This window comes from Gossypium arboreum, chromosome 3 (assembly GCF_025698485.1).
Source record: "Gossypium arboreum isolate Shixiya-1 chromosome 3, ASM2569848v2, whole genome shotgun sequence".
Lineage (NCBI taxonomy): Eukaryota > Viridiplantae > Streptophyta > Magnoliopsida > Malvales > Malvaceae > Gossypium > Gossypium arboreum.
The window spans coordinates 138,199,953-138,222,640 of NC_069072.1; the positions used below are offsets into that span (position 1 = coordinate 138,199,953).

The 22,688-nt window shown below is 31.2% G+C and overlaps 3 protein-coding genes, 1 long non-coding RNA gene and 1 pseudogene across 4 annotated transcripts; all 5 read left to right on the forward strand.

Annotated features, from left to right (window-relative positions):
* The first annotated feature begins 470 nt into the window (after nucleotides 1-470).
* Nucleotides 471-3,193, forward strand: LOC108474706 (pentatricopeptide repeat-containing protein At4g21065-like). Its single transcript, XM_017776709.2, has one exon. The coding sequence runs from the start codon at nucleotides 576-578 to the stop codon at nucleotides 2,757-2,759; it is 2,184 nt and encodes a 727-aa protein (XP_017632198.1). The 5' UTR covers nucleotides 471-575; the 3' UTR covers nucleotides 2,760-3,193.
* Nucleotides 3,194-11,396: 8,203 nt separating this feature from the next.
* On the forward strand, nucleotides 11,397-13,466 carry LOC128290626 (DELLA protein 2-like). Its single transcript, XM_053026359.1, has 3 exons — nucleotides 11,397-12,597; nucleotides 12,882-12,931; nucleotides 13,302-13,466. The coding sequence occupies exons 1-3, from the start codon at nucleotides 11,397-11,399 to the stop codon at nucleotides 13,464-13,466; spliced, it is 1,416 nt and encodes a 471-aa protein (XP_052882319.1).
* A 63-nt stretch (nucleotides 13,467-13,529) lies between these two features.
* On the forward strand, nucleotides 13,530-16,431 carry LOC128290627 (zinc finger BED domain-containing protein RICESLEEPER 2-like). Its single transcript, XM_053026360.1, has 5 exons — nucleotides 13,530-13,844; nucleotides 13,945-14,043; nucleotides 14,281-16,066; nucleotides 16,174-16,208; nucleotides 16,309-16,431. The coding sequence occupies exons 1-5, from the start codon at nucleotides 13,530-13,532 to the stop codon at nucleotides 16,429-16,431; spliced, it is 2,358 nt and encodes a 785-aa protein (XP_052882320.1).
* Nucleotides 16,432-17,327: 896 nt separating this feature from the next.
* On the forward strand, nucleotides 17,328-20,671 carry LOC108474708 (pentatricopeptide repeat-containing protein At3g26782, mitochondrial-like; annotated as a pseudogene).
* A 575-nt stretch (nucleotides 20,672-21,246) lies between these two features.
* On the forward strand, nucleotides 21,247-21,909 carry LOC128290467 (uncharacterized). The gene is made up of 2 exons (XR_008280325.1): nucleotides 21,247-21,379; nucleotides 21,575-21,909. It is a non-coding gene; the product is annotated as an uncharacterized LOC128290467 (long non-coding RNA).
* The last annotated feature ends 779 nt before the right edge of the window (nucleotides 21,910-22,688 follow it).

Sequence of the window (22,688 nt, forward strand, 5' to 3'; positions counted from 1 at the left end):
ATGTTTGGTATATTAATAAAACACATTACGCTTTTAATAAAATAATATAGGTTCGAACATCGAAAATGATATTATTAGAGGTCCCCAAAATATCATAATTGTGTTTAAATTATTTTATAGTTATATAATTTTAATAATTCATATTATATCAATTTAATTTATTTAAAAGTACAAATTTTATACAAAGAAATACAATTTTATTAATATTTCCTTATTTTTACAATTAAATTTAAATAATTATTTGAATAATATTTAATTTAAATTAAAAAATACCATCAAACTAGATCTGTTCATAGCTCAATCTATCCGTTTAGACTCTAAGAGTTCGGCCAAAATTTGAGACAATTCGAATAAAAATATTAGATTTGAAAAATAAATTTAGACAAAAAATTAGACTTACTTAAAATATTATTCGGACTCGGACTTGAACATAATATATTATTATTATTATTATGGATAACCACACCTCTAAGTCTCTAACGCAAACCAACATTTCTATTATTTCTATTTTTTAATGTGCATTGCATTACTTTCTCTTCTTGTGCTAATAACCACCAAATGTTTGGAACTTGTAAATGCGACACATTCCTTTGAATTCAATAACTTCAAGGAAGCGTCCACTTTATCTGTTCAACTTGAAAATCAGAACCTCAACCAACAATGGCGATTTCGCTGACACCCTCAAAATCTACTCTTCAATGTTACGAGACACTCGTGTTCATGGCAATAGCTTTACTTTCCCATTACTCTTCAAAGCCTGCGCTTCCCTTAATTCTCTTCAGGATGGTACAAAGCTCCATGCCCACGTGCTTCACCTCGGTTTTCAACAAGACATCTTCGTACAAACATCTCTTCTCGATATGTATTCGAAATGCTCTGAATTGGCCTCTGCACGGAATGTGTTCGACGAAATGGTTATGAGAAATGTTGTTTGTTGGAACACTATGATTTCTGCTTATTGTCGTTGTTTCCGTGTGATGGAAGCAATGACTTTGTTGAAAGAAATGTGGGTTATTGGTTTTGAGCTGAGTGCTTCCACTTTTGTTAGTGTTATAGCTGCTTGTACTAATCTTCGACTAGGCTTATCAATGCACTGTTGTGTGTTTAAGCTTGGGTTGCTACATTGCGAGATACCTCTAGCGAATTCGGTTGTGAATATGTATGTTAAACTTGGGTTAATTGGTGATGCTCGTTCTATTTTTGATACAATGGATGAAAGATCGATCCTTTCATGGACTACTATTATTGGTGGCTATGTAAGTGTTGGGAATGTTGGGGAAGCATTTAATCTTTTTAATAGAATGAGACAAATGGGGTGTGTTAGTCAAGATATGGTGCTGTTTGTTAAGATCATTTCGGGTTGTGTGGAATCTGGGAATTTGTTATTGGCATCATCAGTTCATTCCCTTGTTCTAAAAAGTGGATTTCTTGGTGAAGCTTCGATCTGTAACTCGGTTCTTAATATGTATTCAAAATGTGGTGACATTGTGTCGGCTCGACGAGTTTTCAAAATGGTAGACGAGAAATGTATTTTCTTGTGGACATCGATGATTGCGGCAAATACTCAGCATGGTTACCCTGCTGAAGCATTGGATTTATTCAAGAGTTTATTAAGAACCGATCTTAAACCAAATGAAGCTACCATTGCCAGCATACTCTCTGCTTGTGCTGATTTGGGGTCACTGAGCATCGGGAACGAGATTGAACAGTATGTGAAATTGAATGGGTTGGCGTCAAATCAGCAGGTCCAGACCTCATTGATTCACATGTACTGTAAATGTGGGAGGATAGACAAGGCGGAAGAAGTATTTGCAGGAGTGTTACATAAAGACTTAGCTGTTTGGAGTTCCATGATAAACGGTTACGCGATTCATGGAATGGGTAACGAGGCTCTGAAACTATTTCACCGGATGCAGATAACCAAACCTTGCAGCCTAGATCATGTTGTTTTCACAAGCATATTATTGGCTTGCAGTCATTCAGGGTTGGTAGAAGATGGATTGAAGTACTTCAAAAGCATGAAAGACGATTACGGAATAGAGCCTGGAATAGAGCATTATACTTGCTTGGTCGATCTCCTTGGACGAGCTGGTCACTTTGACTTGGCTTTGAAAACCATCCAAGAGATGGCTCTGCAAGTACAAGCTCAAGTTTGGGCTCCATTGCTTAGTTCATGTAGGAAACATCGTAATATCGAACTCGGTGAATATGTAGCCAAGAAATTGTTAGATTTAAATCCCGGAAACACCAGCAGTTATGTTTTGATGGCTAATATATATACATCGGCTGGTAAGTGGAAGGAAGCAGCTAAAACAAGAAGCATGATGAGGAATAAAGGATTGGTTAAAGAACCCGGTTGGAGCCAAATCGAGATCAATGGCTCGATACATGTTTTTATGGCCGGAGATAGATCACATCATCGGTCTGCTGGTATCTATGAAAAGTTGAATGAGCTTAATACAAAACTTACAGAAGCTGGATATGTTGCTGAAACAGATATGGTAGTTCATGACTTGGAAAATGAAGAGAAAGAGGAGTCTATGAAGGTTCATAGCGAGCGATTGGCTGTCGCATGGGGCCTTATCGGTACTGAGCCGGGAACTACTCTTACAATCATAAAGAACCTACAAACTTGTGGTGATTGTCACTCGTTTTTGAAGTTTACTTCCAAGGTTACAGGCAGGCATCTTATTGTAAGAGATGGACAACGGTTCCACCATTTTCAATTGGGTTCATGTTCTTGCAAGGATTTCTGGTGAAGTTCTTGGGACTATTTAATCTTTGTCTTGAAAAGAACGTGGTCTCTGAAAGACATCGAGGTATTTAGTGGACAATGGCAATGTGAGGAAGGCTCTGTTAGTCATTTGGTGCTTGTGTTATGTTGGGTTCATAATTTAAGCATTATGAATTGCTGAAATTATCATTCTGGTTCTGCTGAGAAAGGGATACCTCCTATGTTACTGGGATTTGGATATGAGGGTTTATACAAATATTTGTACAGCACAAAAATGTTTGCATGGTTTTTAAAAATTGTAGTAAAAATCAATTGAATAACATGAAGCACATTTCTCATCACCAAGGAAATGAATTTGATGATGGTTTAATTTTTCTTTTGGTGATCGCCTTCCTTCGTATTTGAAACAATACTTTGTTTATTGCTCTTTAATTATGAAGGACATTGAGTTTGGGTGAAGGTAAATGGACAGAACAGAAGCGATAAGCTTGCTCGATAGAATGATGAATGGAGTCCATCCTAATGTTGTGACTTTCAATTCTTTAATCAGTGCATTATGCAAGGAAAAGAGGATCGTATAAGTTATTACCATGATGGAACTAATGAGTCACTCATAACTGGATTGTGCTTGTTGTTCTTTATTTTCGAAAAACATGGAGATTGTGGAGAAACAAATAATTATGTTTCTAGTTAAATCGACAGAAACGGCAAGCTTGCTCTGATAGAATGATGAATGAAGGAGTCGGTAGTGAGATTTAGTCCTTTAATCAATCCTTTATACAAGGAAAAGATGGTTGAAGAAGCCATTATTACATTGAATTGTCACCTACAATTTAATGCATGGATTGTGCTTATATCAAGCTTTGGATGGCGCAAGGGTTCATCCAGCCACAAAATGGAGAAGAAGATCTGGCATATGTTGGCCATGACCTTGCATACTGTGTTGCGAGAGTTGCATTAATTGAAGTTATAAGCTTCCATTGTTTTGTAATCCCTAGTGCAGATGCATCAGTCAATTAGTTACTTATAGTCAAGGATTCATTTCAGTATTCCTTGAAGACTGTTGATTGCTGGAAGGAGTTGGGCCTTTCTATTAATGATGAGTATGAGTGCGAGTGCAACATAGAGGAGTGCAACATAGAGGCATTTGAAGGTAATAATGTAATTAGGCGGCACCCAATTTTGACAGAATGGCAACATCTCTTTTCAATGGCTGGCTTTAGTCGAATTCCATTAAACCACAGGAAAGGTATTGACCTTATTGTTAAGGATGTAAATCCCCTAAATGATTTTAATTCAACGTGGAATCAAAGTTGGCTAGAAATAATGGGGGAGGAAGAAGAGTGTTTGATTTTAGGTTACAAGGAATGTCCAATGTTTATCTTGTCGGCATGGAAACCCAAAGTTGAAGAAGAGCACTTAAATTTCAATTCCAGCAACGAGAAGTTAGGACAAGGTACTTTTCTTTTTCTTTTTCATTTTTTCAATTAATATATAGATTAACGGAATTACTCATTTAATTGAAAATTCTCAACACTGCCATTAATCATAAATTGCATATGCAAAACTAAGTTATTTTAATTATAGTATTAGTTTAATTATATATTAAATATTATAATTTATTTTAAGTTTAAAAATATAATTTCAAGACATTATTAGTTTAGTAATATATTAAATATAAGTTCAGTTAAACAGAAACTGACCAAATTAATTAAAGGTAATTGTTCATCCTTAATTTTATAATAAATCATCTTTAATCGTCTTTTCCTTAACTTTTTTATTTATTTATCGGATAAAAGTTATTTTTGTTTATCATTACGCTGACTAATTGTAATGTAATTTCTTTGTAGGTTTTAATCCATATCCATCACCTCTTCCGCCTCTTCAACCATTTTCGGAGGTATTAATTTCACATTTAATTAAGCCTATATGTTTTTTTTTCACTCAATTAAGTATTTAAACTTTCAAAATGCATAAAAAAACCTTCAAATTTTTTCAAAAAGTAATTAAGTCCTTGCTTTTATTAAAATTAGAAAAAAATTGTAAAAATTAAAATTAATAAAAGCTATAAATATTATTAAATTTTAATAAAAATTCAATTATTAAAAGTTATTAAAAATATAAAAATAAAATTTTTTAATTTTATAATTTTTCTATAACTTTTATTGATTTTTATTTTTATCATTTTCACCACATGTGACGTATTATTATGACGCGTGATGACTTAAATTAAAAAAAAACTAGAGGTCATTTTTTTATGATATTTATAAAATTTTATTTTTTACAATTTTTATAAAAATATAATTTTTAATAATTTTATTTTTTAACTTTTATTAAAATTTAATAATTTTTCTAAAATTTATTATTTTCTATAATTTTTTTCTAATTTTTAATAAGAGCAGGGGCTTAATTGCTTTTTTGAAAATTTTTCAAGGGTCTTTTCATTTTGAAAGTTCAAGTGCCCAATTGAGTTAAAAAAAGTAGAGGGCTTAATTGCTTTTTTTGAAGAAGTATGAGGACCTTTTTAATGTATTTTGAAAGTTCAAGTGCTTAATTGAATGCAAAAAAGAAAAAAGAAAAAGAAGGACTTAATTACTTTTTTTTAAAAAAGCTTTAGGGCTTTTACACCTTTAAACCAAATTAAAATACACCTTAGCTCAATTAAAATTTTCATAATAAAATTAGAATTAAAATTTAATTATAAAAATATTAATATTAATATAAAAATATTTTAATTTTGAAATAATAAAATGAACTATTTCAAGTAGCCTAGATTAAACCTGAATGAGTTTTTAATTTATTTTTGAAATGCAGTTCAATCCAATCTATGAATACCTCTTTATATATGAAAGAATCAAATTTATTTGAATAAGTATAATTATTGTCGAAACCATTTTTATTTTCGAAAATAGGGATCGACTTTTAAACGAGGTATGGAGTCGCCACAAATCCTTTTTGTTTAGGTGTAATCGGGTCACCCTATGGTCGATCATTTTAATAAAGCATTTTGGTTTATTAAAACAACGTTTTTGGTCTACGAAAAACTAGAAGACGGATTCGGGAGTCGGTTACGCGCGAGGAAGGATTAGCACCTTCGCAACGCCCAAAATTGATATCGTATTGATCGATTAATGTCCTAATGTTGAAAATTTGAAAAGATTTTAAAATACAATCTTTAAAAACGTTTGGAAATCTTGAATTGGATATTGAGATTCTCTCGTTCAAAAAGAATAAAATATCATATCCTGCACGATAGGACACAACATTTCAAACCCTCAATACAAAATTATCTCATGCTTCCCAAAACTCATGCATTTGAAAAATTAAAAGGATATTTGGCTCTTTGGTAAAACGGTGAATCGAAACCCAGCACGATTGGGCACGATCCCTCGAGTTTCCAAACACGAAATATTGCCTCATTTTAATTTTAAAAAAAACATGGATGAAATTTCAAAAGGATATTCCGCATTTTAGTTGAACGAAAAATTGAAACCCAGCACCATAGGGCACGATTCCTCAAACTCCCAAATACGAAATATTTCCTTATATTGAGAGGGTTCTTTGAAACGCGCGTGGTTATAAAAACGATCTAAAGTATATAAAATAATTTTTTAAAAAATTAGTATCCATTCAAGATAAAATAATATATAAAACTCTTTAAAAATAATATATAAACAATTCAAAATATATAATATGTAAAAAATTTGATATACATAATATATGAAAATATTAAAGTAAATAATGTATAAAAATTTGAAATGAGCGTCATATGAAAAGTTAAATAGATAATAACAAAAATATAAAATAAATAAATAAATAAATAGAATGTTAATAACAAGAGTAAAAAACATATATAAGAAAAATAATAATGAAAATAATATTAGTATATAAATAGAAATAAAAATATAATAAATAGAAATATAATAATAGTAGAAATATAAATAAATAAATAAAAATTAGATAAATAATAATTAGTATTAGAATAACAAAATAAATATAAATAGAAACATAATAATAATAGCAATAATATACTAAATTAGCTAATTTGATAATAAAATAGAGAAAATAAAAAGGATTAAATCCAACCTTAAAGAAAAATCCTAGGGCAAATCAAAGATAAATAAAAGAAAATTGACCAATTTGAACATGCGAATAACAATGAGAGACCAAAAGGGAAATAATCCCCACCCTCCAAAACACACAGCTTTAAGGAAGACCAAAATGTAGCCAAAGCAAATTTTAGGGTCAAAATTAAGAATAATGAAAACTTAATTGCAAAACAAATAAAAAACAGAAGGGCTAAAAGCAATTGGACGAATTTAGAAAGAACAAAGAAATTGAAATGAAATGGACAAAATTCTCACATAATTGAAAGAGAAAAGAAAATAATTTAATTCCAATGAAAATAGGAAAAGAGAGAATAATCCAATTCTAAATTGAAGTAGGAATACCAAAAGTAATCGGTCCTTTCAAAAAACAAAATACCCCTATTTATATACATGGGGTTTACTAAAAATAGCCTAACTAATTTAATAATAAAATAAAATAAAATAAAATAAAATCAAAATAATATCTTCCTATTTTTAGCCTTTTACCAAGTCAACAAAATTTGATAACCCCTTGGCTTTCTCCATATTTTTTATTTGGCCACAATTTAATGATTGTTTTTCAATTTGGCCATTTTTGGCTTGTTTTCGACCGATTGCATCATTTAGCTTCGATTATTATTTTTTCGGGCCCAGGCCAAAATTGGCCTATTATAATTATAACATTGTGTTTTTTAATTTTTTACATTTACGAATAAAAACAAAAAATAAAACTAAGAGTACAATATCAAAATTATTTTCATTTACAGTGTGGTTTCAAAATTTGTTTTTGGTAATTATTTTTTATTTAGTAATTACAGGGTTTGACATTGAATCGAGTAGCTACCCTTGCTGAGATAAGTGACATACTAAACGATTTATGTTGTGAACATAAGTTTTCATTGGCTTTAACATGGGCTTCTAAAGTTAACGATATGAATGAAACTATGTCGGATCCAAACAAGAATTATATACTTTTTCAATTCAAAATAATTCTTGTTATTGGAAAGATTTGAACTCTTATGAATTTATGCGTTTATGTGAATATAAGATTGAGCAAACCATTATTGAGAAAGCACTTGAATCAAAGGATGGGTACCATTTTGAACCATCTATTACTAAGCTTGACGTAGACAACTTCTTATATCTCCAATTTGTAGAGAATTGTGAAGTAGATGTTGTTGTTGCAATCTGTCCACAAAATCGTTACACTACTAATGATGTTTATGTAGTAGAATTTCATTGGCCTGCAACGGAGAGTGAAACATCAAAATCTCTTGCTCTTCGTATCTTCAATGACTTGAAACATATGGAGAAAAAGTTTGTAACAGTACAGGGTCAAGGCACCGAAAAAGCTATTTCAAACATTCCAACATCTTCGAACACAGTATGGCCTTTGAAAATAGCTGAGGAAACAGAGGACGTTGATGCAGTAGAAATAAACGGGCTTAATGTCCAGGTAATTACGTTGTCTTATATATTATTCTATTATTTCAACACTAAATTAATCATAAATTAGCATTCATGGTTCTAATGATGATAATATCATTTGCTTTTAGAGGGGAGTGGTTCCAAATTTTCCCTCGCCAATACCTAGATATTCTTCATTAAAGGTTGTTGCAGCTCTTTCTAACACACTAGAAGGACTCATTGGTCTAAAACTTAAAATCAAGCGTTTTTTAATCTATTTAGTTCCAAAAATCCTGTAAGGAGAAAGTTGCATCAAGAAAGTTGCTTAAGAAAATAACGGTAAAATGATTGTACTTTGGTCCACATTTTTTTAATATTACTTTTTTTCCTAAGATAAAAAGGGGTTATTAGGGGAATAGCTTGTCAATATGTATGCTTAAATATAAAACGTTTAATCAGTGGTCTTGGGTATCTCAATAATACGGGACAGAAAATTTAATGAGAGAGTGACAGAGAAAGAGAGGAAGAAGAAAGCAAAACTGGAGAGAAAAGAAGAATACGAACACATTTATTCCATTACCTTCTGTTTACAAAACTACCAAAATATAAAGGACGGAAAAGAAAAACGGTTTTAAGGGTTTTTTTTTTCTCACAGACTTGACCATTGCTGCACCAAAATATAAAAGTGGAATCATAGTAGAATTATTGTTAGAATCCAATTATGAAGAAAATGTTTCAAGGTGAAAGGATTTTTATTCCAACTTTTAGAAATTTGATAGAAATTATTGTTTCTTTTCCATCTTGATCTATGCTTATTTTTCTAATTAAAGAGTAAAATTATTTTAATATTATTAATTAAATATTAAATTTTAATTGAACCTTGAATTAAAAACAACATCTAATTGATATTAAAAATGTTTTCGACCATTAATACTCTTAGGATTTATATAAGTGTATGTATTTAAGAAATCCTCTCAGATTCATAAAAGTGGAAGGATAGAATTTGGTAATGCTTTAAAAAAATGGAGGGCAAAATTTAAGCATGATTGATAAGTGGATGGTTGAAAATTTATAACTTCTAAAAATTTTAATTTATCAAATATTAATATAATCAACAAAAAAATATACAAGATATGAATCAAAATAAAAATTAGTGTGATCCAATAAACTAAAAAAAAACATAATTGGAATTGAAACAATTAAAAGATGAAACTTTTATTTAATTAATTAAATGAAAGACATAATAAAATTATAAATAAAAGTACTCCTCATTCAAATAATTGCTCTAAAATACTCAAATTACCTCTTTTTTTACTTTAAAAATTAGATAAATATTAGATAATCAATTAATTTTGTAATAACAGGCGCACTTATCCCATAATTCCTTGTTATTATGGGTAATTGCTACGTAAACTAATTAAGGATAGAAATGTTGTATAATTTTTTCGATAAAAAAAAAACAGCGTAAAATGATTACGCCAACCTATTTACATTAAACAAGCACTGTGGAGAGCTGTAGTTAGAGAGCAAGTAGCACCACATCTCGCCACCAGTCGACCCACCCCATGTAGCATAAACAATCGAAACATGACAACCAGCAACATCCAAAAACAGAGATTCACTCACATTCAACAAAGTCAAAGCATGAACAGAGACCAAAGCCATAGAGCAACCTTCAGACATCGATAAACAAACCAACGCATTGATACTCAAGAACCCACTTCTCCGTAGCCAGTCATGCAATTCACTCACATGGTCTGAAATTTATATTTTTTTATCTTATATTATTTGTCAAATCATCTTGAAATTTTATTAATTTTGTTGACGTGGACGTAGTAGCCCACGAATATACCATATTAGGAATTAACTAATTTTTAAAAACTAAAAATATTAACGAATATTCTTTTATAATTTTTATGTTTTTTAATAAATTTTCATTTTTAAATTTTAAAATGAATTATTTGTGTAGCATCACATGACGTGTATGCTACATTACCAAAGTTAATAGACATTAATTTTCAATCAATTTTAAAATAATTTGACAAATAATATAAATTTAAAGACAAAAAATTAAATAAATGATTAAAATAAACTTTTTTTATAAATTAAGGGACAAAATCAGTTTACTTTGAGCTAACTAGATGAGACCACCTGTTTAATTCTAAAACCTTGATCACATTCATTAATTTTGGTAGAAATGAAGGATGTTTTAGACATAAAATAAATGTTAGTATATTATTTAGTATCTCTACGTAGTTTTAATATTCAATTTGGTACCTGAACAACTCTATGTATATCTATCTACTATCTTAAGTTAAAAATTAACAAAAATTGAAGGAGAAGCTCTCTAACCTTGATGGTGATACATGGACATGGATAACACATACAAATTAAATTAATAGTAATATATAATATAAATATTAAAATGTTAATATAACTACATATAAAATTTTAATAAATAAAAATATATAAAGCTTAAAATAGATTTGAGTTAACTATTTACAAAAATAAGTGAATTTTGATAAAATTAAATTCATATTTCAGACTGAATCAAACTTAGCAAATATAAAATATGTTATATGTTGACTGCTCAAAGATAGACTTTATTACGTGTCTCGACAATCTCTCCACTGGAGCTTTGCGAAAAGAGTTAATGAGCGGGGATGAATTAATTGGTGAAAGGGTTATGCATTTTCTTCTCAAAATCGAGCCATGTTGTGTGTTAGTTCCAAAATGCGTGGTAGAGCTAAAGCAATTATAGAGATATGATGAGATTACGGCTGATAAAGCCAAATTGCTATTTAGTGACTGTATAGTGGAGTTGCAGATGGATCAAAAGAATTCTTTTGTAGTTGAAGAAGAAATAACTGAGAGGGATAGTGATATATTTAAAGAAATAAATATATTAATTTTTTTATATTGGATAAATATAATTATTCATATATGTAATATGTAGAGATAAATTAAAGTTATGACAATAATTATGTTAATAATTTACAAGAATTGAATCTAATCGAATCAAATCAAATCAAATCAAATCATAATTTATATATACTAAATTAAACAAAATTAAAATTTATATATAATTATATATTTATATATAACTTACTTTTCTACCAAATTTCTCTTCAGCTTTACCCAAACTGTGTTGAATCTGAGCTTGTTTCATGGATTTTGATCTTTTTGACACCGAAACCGCCTTGAGATTGTTACTATCCAGCGCTGAAGCTATTGAAGATGGGGATCTGAAACGTGCCGATGAGTTGCTTCAGAAAATCTTGATTCTTGCTGATCAGAGTACTTTCGGTTTTGGAGATCAAAGAAGAGTGGTGAAATACTTTGCGGACGCTCTGGTTCGCCGAGCCTACGGACTGCATCCCGCTTCTTCCTACTTCACTTTCCCGGTGGATCCTGCACCATATTATCATTATAACAGCTACTATATTAATTACGTCATAAAAAAAGTTATCGATGATGAAAAGAATGCTTCGAATGGAAACAGGCGATTGCACCTCATTGATTTCCCCGTCCCGTATGACAATAACTATTTTGAGGGTTCAGTTCTTCGTACACTAACGACCTTCTCCGGTGATCCTCTACCCGTCCGTGTAAGTTACATACTTCCACCCTTTCTGAAAAAATATGTAGAGTTCTCACGCAAAATAATGGAGTTTCTGACTAAGGATGCCATGAATCTTAATGTAAAGTTGGAGAATGAGTTGAAAGTGGTTTACGCCAATAGTTTGGCAGAAGTGGATGAAGATAAATTAGATTTCAAAACAAGAAGAGAAGATGAAATGGTGGTGGTTTACTACAAATTTAAACTTCATAAGTTGGTAAGAGATGCAGAAGCAATGAAAAGAGAGTTTGTAAGACTGAAGGAGATAAATCCGACGATTGTAATCATGCTAGACTTCTATTCTAATCATAGCGACTTCAATTTCTTGACATGTTTCAAGGATTCATTCCAGTATTCCTCCAATACTTGCACATGCTGGGGGGAGGCGGACAGTGGTTTTGGTAGAAATGAGTATTGGTGGGAGTGCAACAGAGATGCATGCGAAGGTAATAATCTAATTAGGCGGCACCAAACATTGAGTGAATGGCAACGTCTCTTTTCAATGGGTGGTTTTAGTCGAATTCCATTAAACCACACGAAAGATGATCTTAGCAACGAGGAGGAATGTTTGTTACTTACAGAGCGACATATTCTTGACAATCAGACTTCCCTAAAAATAATGGGGAAGGAAGAAGAGTGTTTGATTTTAGGTTACAAGGGATGTCCAATGTTTTTCTTATCGGCATGGAAACCCAAAGTTGAAGATGGACACTTCAATTCCACTTCCACCAACCATCAGTTTCGACAAGGTATTTTTCTTTTTCTAAACTATATTTTATAATCGAATCAGTGATTAATCGATTCGTCAAAATTAATGGTGAATTATCAAAATTACATATGCAAAACTAATTTATTTTGATTATAATTTACATATTATTAGTTTAATGATATTTAAATAATGTAATGTATTTAAAGTTAAAATATATATCTTCAATTTTCCTTTCCTTGACTTATTGTTTATGTATTTAATTATTATTCTTGGATTAAAATTACTCTTATTTATAACATTTTATTGAATGGAATATCTTTGTAGATTTCAATCCAAATCCTCTGCCTCTTCAACCTCTTCAACCTTTTTCGGAGGTATTAACTTAACTTTTTTCATACAAAATTAATAAATTGTGTAAATAAATTATTGATAAATTTTAGTCATATTATAAATATAGTCTCAATATGTCATAATTGTACTATTTGAAAATGAGAATTTTTTATTCTTTTACTCTAATTAAAGGTATTCATAAACATACTAAATCCAGCTCGATTTATGAATAAGTATAATTATGATATTATGTTTTTAATTTATTTAAATTTATAAATAATTAACAGGAAAAATCACCTTTGAATTTTAATTATCTTTATCAAATTAAAAGTACAATGTCAAAATTCTTTTCATTTAGAGTGTTATTTCAAATTTTATTTGTTACAATTGTTTTCTTATTTAATAATTTTACAGGGTTTGATATTGAATCGATTAGCTGCACTTGCCGAGATACATGACATATCCAAAGATTTATGTTGTAAATACAAGCTTTCATTGGCTTTAACATGGGCTTCTAAAGTTAACAATATGAATGAAACTATTTCGGATCCAAACAAGAAACATGCTTTTTTTATCTAAAGTAATTCTTGTTACGTGCCAAGCAACAAGGGTCTTCGCTTTATGGAAAAACTTGAATTTAATATGACGGAAGACAAGTTCATACCTATGTATGATATTGTTACAATCTGTCTACAAAATCTTTACACAAGTAATGATGTTTATGTAGTACAATTTTATTGGCCTGCAAAGATGATTGAAATATCAAAATCTTTGGCTCTTCGTATCTTCAATGACTTGAAACATATGAAGAAAATGTTTGTAGAAGTAAAGATTCAAGGCACTGAAATTGGATCCCAAAAAGAAGTCATTCCAAATATTTCCACATCAAGGTGTTTACAAGCAGTTGAAGAAACAGAGGAGGTTCAAGCAGTAGAAATAAATGGGGTTCATGTGGAGGTAAATATATTATGTTATATATTATTCTATTATTTCAATACTAAATTAATCATAAATTAGTATTCATGGTTCTAATTATGCTAATAATATTTGCTTTTAGAGGGGAGTGGATTCAAATTTTCCTTCGCCAATGCCTACACATCCTTCATCAAAGGTTGTTGCAGCTCCTTTTAACACACCAGAAGGACCTCATAACCCGGTAATTATTTATTCTTCCTGGTTAATATCATATTCTAGTCCATAACTGATTCATAATTTCTCTATGAAAGATGTTACTTTAATTACTTTTTTACACTTCAATTATTCATCTTTCACATTTAAATCCATCTAATTGCTCTAAAACTTAAAATCATGTGTTTTTCAATCTAATTAGTTCCAAAAATCAATTGAGTTATATAAAGTAGTATACACGATTTATTATTCTCAATTTTCTTAGATTGTTTCCAATGGTGACCCTGAGACTGGCAAAGCTAATAAGGAGAAACTTCCAATAACCGAACAGAGAAGCTTGACGTCCGAAGTTTGGGAGCATTTTGACAGGCTTTTAGTAGGTGGAGAACAAGTAGCCAAATGTAAACATTGCTCCAATGTGCTTACGGGGGAGAGCACTAGTGGATCCACACACTTGAAAAACCACTTGAATTACCGCTGTTCAGTAATGAAAAAACAAAATCAAGAAAGGAGTCGCTTGAATTTTGTGAAAATGATCATCAAGCATCGATATCCATTGGATATGGCTGATCAAGAATTCTTCAAGAATTTTGTGAAAGATATGCAACCCATGTTTGAGTTTGAATCGAAAGATATTTCATCTTACATGCGTAGCATCTATATGGAAGAGAAGGAGAAACTTCAGCTGTATTTTGATAAGCTTGCTAGTAAATTCAATCTGACAGTAAGTTTGTGGAAGAACAATAGTGGACAGACTGCATATTGCTGTTTGATAGCACATTTTATTGATGATAGTTGGGAACTAAAGATGAAGATTCTTGGCTTGAGAACTTTGGAGCATAACAATGACACTAAAGCTGTTGGTGGAATTATTCAGAGCTTAGTTTCGGAGTGGAATATAGGCAGTAAAGTATGTTCCATAACTGTGGATAACTCTATGTCGGATGACAGTATGGTTGATCAGATAAAAGAAATTTGTCTTAGTGACCAGGGCTCTGTTTCTTCAGATCATTGGTTCATCAGTTTCACACTTCTTGAGGATGGGTTCCGTGAGATGGATGGCATACTTTTTAAGTTAAGGAAGTCCATTGAATATGTCACTGACACAAGACATGGGAAATTGAAATTCCAAGAAGCCGTAGATCAAGTGAAGCTACAAGTTGGAAAATCATGGGATGATCTTTCTTTCAGGCTAGAATCAGACTTAGACATACTTGATAGTGCTTTGAGATCAAGAGAAATCTTTTGCAAACTGGAGCAAATTGATGGCAATTTTAAACTAAACCCATCAATGGAGGAATGGGAGAATGCAGTAGCTATACAGAGTTGTTTGAAATGCTTTGATGATATCAAAGGAACTCAATGCCTTCCTGTAAGTTTGTACTTTCCAAAGCTTTGTGACACATACAAGAAATTGCTTCAGTTGGAAAAAAGCAGTCATTCATTTGTTACATTGATGAAGAGGAAATTCGACCGCTATTGGAGCTTATGCAATTTGGCATTAGCTGTTGCATCTGTTCTTGATCCAAGGTTAAAATTAAAAATTGTGGAGCTCTCATATAGGGTGATTTATGGCCATGACAGTAAGATGCGATTGAACATGTTTCATAAAGTTCTTCGGGATGTCTACTATGAATATGCCAGTGAAGCCAAAAATCTAACTACATCTTCTTCAGTCTTGGATGATTTCAATTGTTCAACAGTAGGGCTTGGAAATTATAGTATTTTGGACTCCTTGAGTAAATTTGCATCTGCAAGCAACTTCAATGAGGAGGCCTCATGGAAGTTAGAGCTTGAGCTTTACTTAGATGAACCTTTACTTCCCATGGACGGAGCATTCTTTGACATACTTGGTTGGTGGTGTGATAAATCTCAAAGGTTTCCAATACTTGCAAAGATGGCTCAAGATTTCCTTGCAATTCCGGTATCAATTTCCACATCATGTTCAAATATTAGTGCCATGATCAATAATCCAGCCTACAGTAGCTTGAATCCTGAGAGCATGGAAGCTTTGGTATGCAATGAAAACTGGTTGGAAACTCCAAAAGGAAGTAAGTTTTTACTCTTAATTTGTTTAGATCCTTTTATTATATTTTCCTACTCTGTTCTTTAGTATTACATTATCTTATCACTTAACAGTGTTGATTTGCTATCACAGATGATGGAGAAAATAATGAACCCACCCAAACTACGGTAGGCATTGTACATAAATTATGATTAAAAGCTGTCTCCATTGAATTTTTTTTCATATACCTTGAAAACTGAATTACCTTAATGCATTTTCAATTCATAGGATAAAGGAAAAAGGAAGCTGAATGAGGACAGTTGTTTCAGAAAAAAATCCAAACCTTCGAATTGTGAGAAAGCTATTAGTATTGAAGATATTGTCAAAGATTCCAACAACAATGGTAATTGATCTATTCTTCTTATTATTAACTACTATGTTACTCAAACTCGAATGTCAATGTTATTATGAGTATTTAACTTCAAATTAGTTAAACTCTTGAAATATCATATGGTAATACATTTTATTTTAATTAAATGGTGTTGCAATGTTTTCAGATGAACCTGTTGGCTCACTACATTATTAAGCAAAATTTTTTAATACAGAACCTAATCATGGAAGCAACATTGCTGCCTCGATCCAAATTTCAAATGATGAACCACTATTGAATAATAATTTGATTATATAATTTATATTTAAAACATTATTAAAATATAATCATTACAAATTTAAATATATAAAATCATATATTTAAAATATATTTCAATAAAAAATAATTATACACCTAATATAAATGTTACATAAAATAAAAAAATTTCACTTTATCCCATCGAAAGTAACAGGCAAGCATCTTATTTTAAGAGATGGTCAACGCTTTCACAATTTTCAATCTACTCCAATATGTTTAAGTTGATTAAATAAGTAAATTTTATTTTTAGTCCCTCCCAAATATCAATAATTTAATTTAAATCATTTTATTTTTTGGATAAATATGTTGATATCGCAAGTGCTTGATCTAGTGTTGAAAATTTCACGTATAACTAAGGATAAAGTGATTCACTAGCAAGGTGCGTCTGCACCATTAACTTCAAGCTACGGACAGCTTTGATGTTAAATAAATCATATGTTATAAGATTAACCGAAGCATAAAATTAATACTTAATAGACGGAATTTTCATTGGCGCTATTACAATTTGTCTACAAAAATTAATAAATTTATTAAATATTAAAATAATATAATATAAATATTAAAACTTAAATTAATTTTTTACAAATATGAGTACAATTTTAAGCTTATGTTTGGAGAAATATATTAATATTTGATTAAGCACCACCCCGATCATCACCTCTGCCGCAAACCAACATTTCTATTGTTTCCATTTTTTAAGGTCAATTGTATTACTTTCTTTTCTTGTGCTAAGAACCACCAAATGTTTAGAACTTGTAAATGCGACACTTCCCTTTGAATTCAATCACTTCAAAGAAGCGTCCACTTTATCTGTTCAACTTGAAAATCAGAAGCTCAACCAACAATGGCGATTTCGCTGACACTCTCAAAATCTACTCTTCAATGTTACGAGGCACTCATGTTCATGGCAATAGCTTTACTTTCCCATTACTCTTCAAAGCCTGCGCTTCAGCTTGGTTTTCAACAAGACATCTTCGTACAAACATCTCTTCTCGATATGTATTCGAAATTCTCTGAATTGGCCTCTGCACGGAATGCGTTCGACGAAATGGTTATGAGAAATGTTGTTTGTTGGAACACTATGATTTCTGCTTATTGTCGTTATTTCCATGTGATGGAAGCAATGAATTTGTTGAAAGAAATGTGGGTTATTGGTTTTGACCTGATTGCTTCCACTTTTGTTAGTGTTTTAGCTGCTTGTACTAATCTTCGACTAGGCTTATCAATGCACTGTTGCGTGTTTAAGCTCCGGTTGCTACCTTGCGAAATACCTTTAGCGAATTCGGCTGTGAATATGTATGTTAAATTTGGGTTAATTGATGATGCTCGTTCTGTTTTTGATACAATGGATGAAAGATCGATCCTTTCATTGACTACTATTATTGGTCATTGACTACTATTATTGGTGGCTATGTAAGTGTTGGGAATGTTGGGGAAGTATTCAATCTTTTTAATAGAATGAGACAAATGGGGTGTGTTAGTCAAGATATGGTGCTGTTTGTTAAGATCATTTCGAGTTGTGTGGAATCTGGGAATTTGTTATTGGCATCATCAGTTCATTCCCTTGTTCTAAAAAGTGGATTTCATGGTGAAGCTTTGATCGATAACTCGGTTCTTAATATGTATTCAAAATGTGGTGACATTGTGTCGGCTCGACAAGTTTTCGAAATGGTAGACGAGAAATGTATTTTCTTGTGGACTTCAATGATTGCAGCGAATACTCAGCATGGTTACCCTGCTGAAGCATTGGATTTATTCAAGAGTTTATTAATAACAGATCTTAAACCAAATGAAGCTACCATTGCCAGCATACTCTCTGCTTGTGCTGATCTGGGATCACTGAGCATCGGGAACAAGATTGAACATTATGTGAAATTGAATGGGCTGGCGTCAAATCAGCAGGACCTCATTTATTCACATGTACTGTAAATGTGGGAGGATAGACAAGGCAGAAGAAGTATTTGCAGGAGTGTTACATAAAGCCTTAGCTGTTTGGAGTTCCATAATAAACGGTTACGCGATTCACGGAATGGGTAACGAGGCTCTGAAACTATTTCACCGGATGCAGATAACCAGACCTTGCAGCCTAGATCATGTTGTTTTCACAAGCATATTATTGGCTTGCAGTCATTCAGGGTTGGTAGAAGATGGATTGAAGTACTTCAAAAGCATGAAAGACAATTACGAAATAGAGCCCGGAATAGAGCATTATACTTGCTTGGTCGATCTCCTTGGACGAGCTGGTCACTTTGACTTAGCTTTGAAAACCATCCAAGAGATGCGTCTGCAAGTACAATCTCAAGTTTGGGCTCCATTGCTTAGTTTATGTAGGAAACATCATAATATAGAACTCGGTGAATATGTAGCCAAGAAATTGTTAGATTTAAATCCCGGAAGCACCAGCAGTTATGTTTTGATGGCTAATATATATACATTGGATGGTAAGTGGAAGGAAGCAGTTAAAACAAGTAGCATGATGAGGAATAAAGGATTGGTTAAAGAACCCGGTTGGAGCCAGATCGAGATCAATGGCTCGATACATGATTTTATGGCCGGAGATAGATCACATCAACGGTCTGCTGGTATCTATGAAAAGTTGAATGAGCTTAATACAAAACTTAAAGAAGCTGGATATGTTGCTGAAACAGATATGGTAGTTCATGACTTGGAAAATGAAGAGAAAGAGGAGTCTATGAAGGTTCATAGCGAGCGATTGGCTGTTGCTTGGGGACTTATCTGTACTGAGCCGGGAACTACTCTTATGATCATAAAGAACCTACAAACTTGTGGTGATTGTCACTCGTTTTTGAAGTTTACTTCCAAGGTTACAGGCAGGCATCTCATTGTAAGAGACGGACAACGGTTCCACCATTTTCAATTGGGTTCATGTTCTTGCAAGGATTTCTGGTGAATTTCTTGGGACTATTTAATCTTTGTCTTGAAAAGAACATGGTCTCTGAAAAGACATCGGGGTATTTAGTGGACAATGGCAATGTGAGGAAGGCTTTAGGCGAAATTATTCGGAGCTTGGGTTTGGAGTGGAATATAAGCAACAAAATATGCTCCATAACTGTGGATAACTCTCTTTTGAATGACAGTATGGTTGATCAGATAAAAGAAATTTGTCTTAGTGACCAGGGCTCTGTTTCTTCAGATCATTGGTTCATCAGTTTCACACTTCTTGAGGATGGGTTCCCTGAGATGGATGGCATACTTTTTAAGTTAAGGAAGTCCATTGAATATGTCACTGAAACAAGACATGGAAAATTGAAATTCCAAGAAGCTGTAGATCAAGTGAAGCTACAAGATGGGAAATTATGGGATGATCTTTCTTTCAGGCTGGAATCAGGCTTTGACATACTTGATAGTGCTTTGAGATCAAGAGAAATCTTTTGCAATGATCCTTCAATTTAACTCCTAATGTGTTTAGATCCTTCAATTATATTTTCCTACACTTTACTTAGAAGGCCTTCTCGGCTCTTTAGTATTACTTAATATCACTTAACAAAGTTGATTTGTTGTTACAGATGATGGAGATAAAGGATTGTATGAAATTGTGATTACACGCCATCCCTATTCCTTTCCGATTGGAGAATGACAAATAAGATTTTTCTTCCTAATTTTTAGCATTTTTAATTAGATTTGAATTTTGTCAACAGGAAAAAAAGTTAAAAATCAGGAGAAAAAATCTGATTTATCATTCTCCTATTGGAAAGGGATAAGGATGACGTGGAATCACAATTTCATACAATCCATACTCACAATTTCATACAATCCGTACTCAGCCATTGTACATAAATTATGATTAGAAGCTGTCTCCATTGAATTTTTTTGTTTCATACAGTATGAGAATTTAATTCCCTTAATGCATTCTCATTTCATAGGATAAAAGGAAAAGGACCATGGTGTGAACAGGTTCATACTTCATTTCTTTGGTTCTATATATACGTACATTCCTTTGTAGTTATTCATATATTAATGGTTTTATTTGGTTATTACTCAGGATATTAAAGCATATTTACTCTCAAGGTTTACTAGCAAGGAGCATAAACGGCTAGATAAATAGCAAAGGAATGAGTTGAATGGGTATATTGCTAGTTTTGATGTGTTAATATTGGAATATGAAATGATTATTATAATCTAACTATATAAAGAAATTTATGTTTCACAGAAAATTGATTGGACAAGATAAAAAATTTAAATTCCAAGGTAAGATATTGACACCTTTACTCATGGTGCCCCAAAGTGATGAAACTCGAAAAGAGTATTATATTAATGATTCGGTAAGTAATTATCAAATATTTGCGCATAAATCAATTTGGCAATTCAAATATTTGTGTCATGCATTAGTTATAATGTTGTGTTCAATGTTATCATTTTATATTATAATGCAGGTAGTTAATGCTTTCTTCAAATTGCTTAAGAAGAGATCTGATAAATTTCAAAATACATACATCAATCACTATTCATTTGACTCTCAAATGGCCATAAGAACTTATATCTTATCAAAACCTATTGATATTTGAAATTGAAATTGTTATTATTTTATAATCATTATATATATGAAGTACCTTGTATTGCAATTATTAGACTCAGTTGATACAAGTATCCAGATCAGAACTTGAAGTACTAATATGGTTTAAAGCTGAGAAGCTAAGGGGTGTACATAAAGTAAGTTCTTTGATTTTTTTTTTAATTTCCTTTTTAGCTTGTAATTAACATTTAAATTGTGTTGGTGAATGCAAACGATGAATTGTTTTCAATTATGATACAATAGAAAAAATCAATATAAAATTTTATTTAAATCCCTAATCATAACTAACAGGAACAGATGTAATATTTTGTTGTTTCTTTTTGTGATTGCAGTTGTTTTTACCATTGTGCTTATCATCACATTGGGTTCTGTTCTATGTTGATATCAAGGAAAAAACGTTTTCATGTTTGGATCCAGATCCATCTTCCCTAGTACTATCTTACGATTTCGAAAACCATGTTAAAGTATTATTACAATGGCTCACAAGCTTTTTAATCCTGAAGTTAGGTTATAGTGATGCAAATGAATGGCCATTTGGAGTGCATGATAATATCCCAAAGCAAAAAAACTTTGCAACCTTTTATTTACTTGTTATCTTACAAATTTGTCTTTTTTCTTTTGTATTGTAATGTAAAGCTTGGTTGATTGTGGGGTATTTGTGATGAAATGTGGTGATTGTCTTACGCATGGTGATTGTTTTCCTTTTAAATCATAAGACATGGTTCATTTTTGTCTTCGTATTTTTTTTGATATATACCATGGAAGATTACATAGAAAAAGAAAAAACAATGATTGATGCCTTATATAAGACTCAAAGAATGGATGTGAATTTGAATTTTTGAAATTTGACATTGTTATATTTTTGTTCTTTACTTTTTTTTATGCATGTATGATACTTTCGCTCTCGGATCTATGTTTAGTTTCTATGTCAAAAAGAAAAACAATTTTCATATTAATTAATTAAAAATTATAGGCTTAATAATTAATTTGGTACTCGAGTTTGACACTTTTTTTAATGTGGTATCGGTGTTATTTTTAGTTCAATTTGGTATTTATATTTGAAAAAATTATATATTTTGATATCTAAAGGTAATGGTGTTAACTTTTTAATGTTTAATTCAGATTTTAAGGTTGATTTAATGAAAGTTAAATACTAATATTATTACATGTTTCAATTTTTCATGATTTTGTTAAAAAATAAATTTAGCGTTTACGTTTAATTTTGTGAAATACAATAAGATCGAAAATTTGATTTTAGTTTTAGGATTGATTTGATGACATAAGTGCTAATATTATTAATTAATTATAGATTTTCATCAAATCAACTCTAAAACTTGAATTAAACACTTAAAATTAACATTGTTGCTTTTAGGTACTAAAAATGAATATTTTTGTTTAAACTAAACATGTCTCTGAGTCAAGTAAGGTCAAGCCTAAATGTAAAAT

Excerpts from the sequence above, each read along its gene's own strand:
- LOC108474706 (XM_017776709.2), top strand. The coding sequence starts at position 576 with ATGCGACACATTCCTTTGAATTCAATAACTTCAAGGAAGCGTCCACTT.
- LOC128290626 (XM_053026359.1), top strand. The coding sequence starts at position 11,397 with ATGGATTTTGATCTTTTTGACACCGAAACCGCCTTGAGATTGTTACTA. Across the intron at positions 12,598-12,881 it reads CAACCATCAGTTTCGACAAG|ATTTCAATCCAAATCCTCTG; the intron begins GTATTTTTCTTT and ends ATATCTTTGTAG. Across the intron at positions 12,932-13,301 it reads CTCTTCAACCTTTTTCGGAG|GGTTTGATATTGAATCGATT; the intron begins GTATTAACTTAA and ends ATAATTTTACAG.
- LOC128290627 (XM_053026360.1), top strand. The coding sequence starts at position 13,530 with ATGACGGAAGACAAGTTCATACCTATGTATGATATTGTTACAATCTGT. Across the intron at positions 14,044-14,280 it reads CAGAAGGACCTCATAACCCG|ATTGTTTCCAATGGTGACCC; the intron begins GTAATTATTTAT and ends CAATTTTCTTAG. Across the intron at positions 16,067-16,173 it reads GTTGGAAACTCCAAAAGGAA|ATGATGGAGAAAATAATGAA; the intron begins GTAAGTTTTTAC and ends TTGCTATCACAG.